The sequence below is a fragment of the Mus caroli genome, unplaced genomic scaffold, assembly GCF_978045245.1.
Source record: "Mus caroli unplaced genomic scaffold, Mus_caroli_1 scaffold_12, whole genome shotgun sequence".
NCBI classification, from domain to species: Eukaryota; Metazoa; Chordata; class Mammalia; order Rodentia; family Muridae; genus Mus; species Mus caroli.
The window spans coordinates 34,385,880-34,393,006 of record NW_028227267.1 but is presented as its reverse complement, the minus strand read 5'-3'; the positions used below and the strand labels follow the sequence as shown (position 1 = coordinate 34,393,006).

At 41.8% G+C, this 7,127-nt stretch overlaps 1 protein-coding gene across 1 annotated transcript; it reads left to right on the top strand.

The window, feature by feature from the left end:
- The first annotated feature begins 652 nt into the window (after positions 1-652).
- LOC147001679 (disks large homolog 5-like) lies at positions 653-5,862 on the top strand. The gene is made up of 5 exons (XM_085828931.1): positions 653-703; positions 1,669-1,831; positions 2,939-3,070; positions 3,748-3,932; positions 5,543-5,862. Exons 1-5 carry the CDS (start codon positions 688-690, stop codon positions 5,605-5,607), a joined length of 561 nt encoding a protein of 186 aa, XP_085685057.1. The 5' UTR covers positions 653-687; the 3' UTR covers positions 5,608-5,862.
- Positions 5,863-7,127: the final 1,265 nt, after the last annotated feature.

Sequence of the window (7,127 nt, the reverse complement as noted above, 5' to 3'; positions counted from 1 at the left end):
ATCTTTTGAAGAATGGATGTAAACTTTACAAGTTGATGCTCTCCCTGAATCTGCCTTCCTCTATTGCCAAGTACAAGGGAGTTTTCTTTGCAACGAAATGGGGTTGTAAAACAGAGATTTAATGAAAACACATGGCTCAGTATAGTGAAACAATGTGTCCTTCCAAGGCATGTGCAGACTAAAAAATATAATCCAACTTGCATAAAAGTAAAGGTGCAGGAGGATCTTTTTGGCCTCTGGGAAACAGGGCCTCCTGAGGAATAGGATAGTATGTTACATGAATACACCCAGAACTAGATTTATATTGAAGAAGAATCGCCCACATCCAATGATGCTAGAGCTTTAGATCCTATCACAGATGCGCTACCCATGCCATGGCCCTAAGAAAATCTCCCCATTCAAATCATTTGATTTGTAGTGAAGCAGAGAGAAATGTCTCATTTTGGAAGGAGAAGTTGCCAAGAGTTAACCCCTGGGTCAAAAGAGAGACTCCAGGAAAGGGCACTTCAAAAACTGGTCAAGATGGGGCAAGCTGGCAAGCAGGTAATCCATGGACATTCCCAGTGACATCATCAGTAGTCACTTCCCTTGACAATCTCTTGTATCCAGGAGAACCTTAGAATCTTCAGTGATGTCACCAGTGTTGTGGTAACAAGAGTTGCCTGTGAGGTATTCCATTACATCCTAATGGGTTCCCAAGCAGGTATGTTGTCCATGCTCCTCGGGGTATTTTGGAGGGAGAATATAATACAAACTGAGACCAGATCAAGGCAGAAGGACACTGTCCCTCTATCATGTTGGGAGAGGGCAAGAAAGAACTGGTCATGGAGAAGGCACAGTGAGACCTGGGCAAGGTTGGGGGAGATACATGGGGGATGTGTGCTTCAGCTGGTCATTGCAGGAATACGGCGTTTGATCTGGATCCTTCAGATTCCTTAATGGTTAAGCCAGAGACAAGAATATCTGATGATTAGTTTTTTAGACAGTGTGGAATTGACAAGCCTGCAGTTGATTTGCTGAGAGATCTTTATTTTCCTGTGAATGGCAAATTATTCAAAGACCCAGCTCTATGAGATTAACAAAGTGTTGCTCTCAGGAAAGAGTGTTGAAGCACTCCATGCTGATACAGTTTCCTCTAGGTTACATGAGCATGTGATGCCAAGAACTGAGAGCTATATTCCCCTGCTCATGTATCAAGGTTTCAGACACTTTGGTATTGAACAAGTATGATGTGGACTGATTCACAGTCTGGGGTCAGTGTAGTAGTGTATGAGCTCTCATTACACATTGTAAGAAGCCTAGAAAGGTGTTGGCTCATGGAATGTTAGGGGCTGGTGTTTATTGTCTATTTTCTTGTGCTAAGAGGGATGGAATAAGTTGTAAGATATGAACTGAAAATGCCCTCCAAGTCTTCTTTCTGGAGCAGCTTATTATGAATTTCAGGCCTGGGAGATTGCAATAGGTTGTCAGGCATATGTTTAGTGATGGTGGATGGGAACAGGGACACAGCTGAGGAGACCAGCTTGAAGATAGCTTTCCTGCTCTTTCAGGGATTCACAGTGTCTGTAGATTTTCTTCTTCCTCAGGCTTCTGTGTGTGACAATGCATGGTTTCTGCTTTCCCTGCCCTACTTTCTATACACGTTTACTAGTGTTTATCTACTTACAGGGTCTGTTGTGAAGGCACCACCCCAAACTCCCAACAACAATGAGCAGGAGAAAAGAATCAAGAGGTTGGAGAAGCTCAAAAGAGATCTCCAGAACATAAAAAATGAGAGAGACAAACTCCAGGGAATCCTGGCCAAGTACTCTAACAAGGATTTGAATGACAGGTAGTCACTGTGCCTACTTCTTTACTATCTTTGGACCTTCCTGTTAAGCACAGATTCCCTCGTAAAACAGGACACTACAACCCCAGGCTGTCCACATATCCAAACTCATTTGGCTGATTGGAGTTTCAACACAGAACTTGAAGTTCAGATAGGAGTGAGATGGGGGTCACAGGAATTTTGATGCCTCCAAAACTAAATCAGAGCCTTTAGCATGAATCACCATCTGGGGATGAAGGTAGTAATGTGTGAGCTCTCATCCTGCCTTTTAAGAAGCTTGCACAGGTGTTAGTTTGGGGGATTTGCTAGGTATTGTGTGTTTATGGCCTATCCTTTTAAAATTGATCTGGAGGTAATTTGGGTGCAATTGACCCAGCCAACAGCTGGAGTGGCCTCGTCCCACATATTACCTCTCAGTATGACGGGATTGGCTGCAGTTCATCACTGCTTTTCTCAGATTTTATTCATTATACTCTCAGATAATGCCACATCATTATATTTATTTAGCATTCTGATTGAGTGTAAGTGTGTGTGTGTGTGTGTGTGTGTTTGCTTATCATCTGGAGAATCTATGTAATGTGATAGGTCATTATGTTTTGCCTGACACAGTTTCTAGGAAATAACAGTGAGGAAGCAAGGAAGGATCATTCTGAACAGCACAGGACTTGACTTCTGTGCTTACATTCGAATCTCCTGGTATATGTTATAAAGGCTTTTCCCTGTAGATATGATTATGTCCTTTGGGAATTTTTGTAGTAATAGAGCCAAGGATTGCCAAATCCTTGTCTAAAAACAGGAGGAGAGTCATAGAGATTTAACGTGGTCCCAGGCCTGTTGCACAGGTTCCAGGAAAGTTCGTTGAGAGCTAATCTATTATTTCAAGCCTCTTCAGTGAACTGAAGCAGGTGAGCTCCCTGCCATTACTTCCCTGTCTCTACTGGCCCCAGGCCAAAGGTAATAAATTTAATAAGCACCAAGTCGAACTGGTGACAAGGAGCTAGGTTGTGGCATACATGGGTTGGGGTAGTGCATGATTCTCCTTGAATAGAAATGATTCTTGTACCCTTGGTTCACGGGATTATTTATTCCTTGGGCCATGTCCTCCCACAGGATCAACTTTGAGACATTCATGCTTGAGATGCAACATGATCAGGTGATGACTGACCTGAAGAGAATGCCCAAGGACATCAGTGAGGCCTTGTACAAGTGCCAGGACTTGACTAAAGAAAATGAATATTACTGGTGAGTGACTAACATGGTCATGAAGCAAGAACTAGACACGGGATATGTCTGTCCATATGTGTCTTTGAAACAAAGTGAGGGCTCAGGTTCTATACTGTTTTCTCTAACAGGAAGCCTATCTCGTTTAAAGCAAGCCTGTAAGATTTTAACATCTTGTACTCTTTTTGGCAAAGTGTGTAGAGTCTGTGAGCCCCTCAAGTCATAGTCCTTTACAACTAAGTATCCTCAAGATAGAAAATGTTTACACCATGATGGAAATATTTATCAACCTTGAGCCTCTTGGGCTCTGAAATTAGATTCATAGATGAGGTTTCCCTGAGGAACATAGAACGACTGTGTGCTGCTTGGGTGTCTTCTCTCCTAGAGAAATTTTGCCCTATACCTAAAAACAGGTGGTTTTTTAATACTGTAGACATATAAGCACATATGGACCCCATGTTCCCTTCTGAGGGATACATGAGTCCCTGTTGGTGTCAGTGGTTTCAGAAGTACCTTGGGTTTTCTGGAAAGTGGCTGGCCTATGGATTTGACCTCTCTCTATGTGATGCTCCACGGACAATCTGGATACTTGTCTGGGGCTGTCTGGGTATCAAGGCTCATGATAGGGGAATGGTCCATGGAGGAGTGGGCTGAAGATGGATATTGCCTGGAGTCATCATATTTTGTTTGTGGATCAGGTTCAGGAACTGCCACCTCCTGATTGAATCTAAGCTCATCCAGCTCAAAGTCAGGATGTTGCAGAAGGAGAACAGACAGCTGCTAAGGGAGCAGATTGCCTTGGAAGAATGCAACATAGAAACAAAAATACTATGTAAAGAAGGCAGCCAGAAGATCAAAGACAAATATAGCAGGCAAGCAGCAGGTAGGCTGAATGAAGCATCAGGGGCAAGTTGCCCTAATGTGTAAGCATAAACACAGTCAAGCCTATGCAACTGTCCTGAAACTTATGCAGGCTCTCTGCTATGTCCCATCCAGTTGTACAATTCTGTGATCATTACCAAGACTTTCTGTGTATTTGACCTTTTTTTCAAGAAATGTAATTACTGCCATGCCTTCTCCTCGTCCTCCTCTTCCTCCTCCTCTTCCTCCTAGCAATTGGACACCTCTAGTTGGCCACTATAAGGCAGAGGAGATCCTGGACCCCTTATACCATCACGTTATTGCTCTATGGTATGGAGAGGTGCCTCAGGATGCCACTTCCTGAATTATCTAGGAACCAGGTCCTCTGTACTGATCTATGGCAACTCACTCAGAGGAGCTTGTGCCCAGTCCCCTCCTAGGACAGTAGGGCAGCCTCTAATTTTAATGTTTTATAATTAAAGTCTTTAGTAAAAAAGAGTAAGTTCCACAATATACATATTTTAAAAATAAAAATTAGACTTCTCTGACTTTCTTGCATAAGTTAACCACCTAGACATTCAAGGTATGTCTGATTGGCTTCACCAAGAGGATTCAAAAAATCCTACTCTGCATCCCTCTCCTGACATAGTTTTCCTTAGTATGTCATGGCCCTGGCTTTGCTTCAGTACAGATTCCCCCTCAGAGTTTTTCAGAGTGCTGCATTTCAGAACAATCATTGCATGTCAATTCACTAGCCTCATTTTGACTGACATTGGAGATGATTTTTATATCACATGAACTGCAACGTGTTGAAATGTTCCTGTATAATAACCATTGTTAACTCTTTTTATTGGTGCTACCAGGGTCTTCTGAGATGTGGCCAAGGTAGGTTTAGGAGCAGAATATATTTCAGATGTTCTTTGACCCCTCTTTTTTAGGACCTTGAATCTTGTGTGCCAGCTTGTCTGTGCAAGGCTTACACCATACTTGTAGAATCAGCAAGTATATGCATGGAAAATGTTCCTGACAAGGAAATCAGTACAGGCCAGGGCACACAGGCTGGGTTAGTCTAAGAGCCTTTTACACATCTTAGGTCCCAATAATTCCTCAAGTGACAGGAAATGTTCTGAAACATAGCCATCTTTTCATAGCGGAGGTTGTGTCTCTATGTGTGTGTGTGAGTGTGTGTGTTTGTGTACATTTGTGTGTGTGTGTCCTCTTGTCCATGGGTGTTTAGTATGTGTGTTTTGTATTTCAGTAATGGTAGGTGCTTGTTATAGTTGCTTCATTATACAAGTGTGTATTCATGTACTCTTTTTGTATGTGTGTGTGCATGTGTCTTTGAAGGGATGTAATTGTGGGTCTCTGTACATATACGTATGTAATTGTGTCTATATATATTCATACATTTGCTTGGTCATTAAACATCTTAAATGGTAATGGAGGAAATCTTTAATGAGAATTGTACTCTGTCAATTCATATTGCATTTTAAGAACCTCAAACATAGTAGCCCATCTTCATGCCTATCCACCTAGGTCACTAGAACTAAAGAAGACAAAAAATGGTATAAAATCTGATATTCCAAAATTTGTAGATTGAAAAATACTTATCTGTTTTGATTTTATTTGTAGGAAAACAAATAATTGTGGTACCTGGAAGTAAGGAAAAGGCTCCTATGTCAAATCCATGTGCCTGAGAGTCAAAAAAAGCTGGCTAAGGCTTTGTGTTCCTTCTCTGCACTTGGTGAATAGTGATTGCCCACTGGAAGATCAACAACAGCACCAAAAACAACAACTTAAATAATGGACTTTGTGTGAATCTAAGGGGCATGTCTCTCTTAAAAAGAAAAAAAAAATGGCATCTTCTAACGGAACTGAATATGTTTGCTATGTATTAGTCAGTTTGTTTCACTAGCATTAGAAAGGTATGAGGAAGAATTTATTAACATCTCATCACCAATAAAAATTAAGGTTTTCAAAATTATTATTAATGTTAATTATTTATTTATATCCAGATCTCAGCTTCACCCTCCTCCCTTCACAATCCCTCTTTCCAGTGGCTCCCTGCTATCCACCCTTCCTACCCTTCTCCTCAGAATTGAGGAGGCCTCCTATGAATAACAACCAGCCTTGCATTATCAAGGTGCAGTATACCTAGGTGCATCTTTGTCTTTTCAGGCTAGATAAATCATGACAGTTAAGACAAGGGGATCCAAAGTTAGGCAATATTGTCAGAGACAATCTCTTCTCTAGTTTTACGATTCCCACGGGAAGACCAAGCTATGCAACTGTTACTTCTTTGGAGAAGGCCTAGGTTCATCCCCCATATATTCTCTGGTTCAAAGTTCAGTCTCTATGAGTTATTCAGAGCTCAGATTTGTTGAAACTGTAGGTTATCAAGTGGTGTCCTTGATCACTGTGGCTCCTTCAACCCTGCCTCTCCCTCTTCCACAGAATTCCCCAAGCCTCTGCATCTGTTTCCAGAAGCTGCTGAGTGAAGGCTTTCTCTCTAACAATAGTTATGCTAGATCCATGGCTGCACATATACACGAATATCATTAACTATGTAGGGGGTGGGGAGGCTCCATTTCTTGGCATGGGTCTCAAGTTGGGCAAACCATTATTTTGTGCTTTCATAAAATTCAACTTCATCTTTTACCATGCACATCTTAAAAGCAAGAAAAATTGTGGGTCTAAGTTTTGGTGGCTGAGTTGTTGTTTCAGTCCCTCCACTGGAAGTCTTGTCCGGTTACAGGAGATGGCCAGTTCAGAATCCAGACTTTCCAATTTGAGTCTAGAGCCACCCTAAAAGATTCCTGGGGTTTTCCACTGTCCTGGGATTCTAGCTCTTCCCAGAGAGCCTCCCACCCCCAATACAGGTGCTGCTATGAAGAGAGGTATGCAAGTGTTCTTGTGGTATGGTAGAGCATCATTTACATATATGCCCAGGCAAAGTTCAACTGGGTCTTGAGGTAGAAATATTTCCTGTTTTCAGAGAAAGCATCAAGTTGATTTCCAATATGGTAGGACAAATTTGTACTCCCTCTAGCAGCAGTGTTATCCTTGGCACACATTTTCATCAGCATGAGCTGTCCCTTGAGATTTTTACTTTATCCATTCTGAGGCCTGTAAGATCTCAGAGTACTTTTGATTTGCATTTCCCTGATGATGATGACTAAGAATATTGAACATATCCATAAGTGCTTCTAGGCCTAGT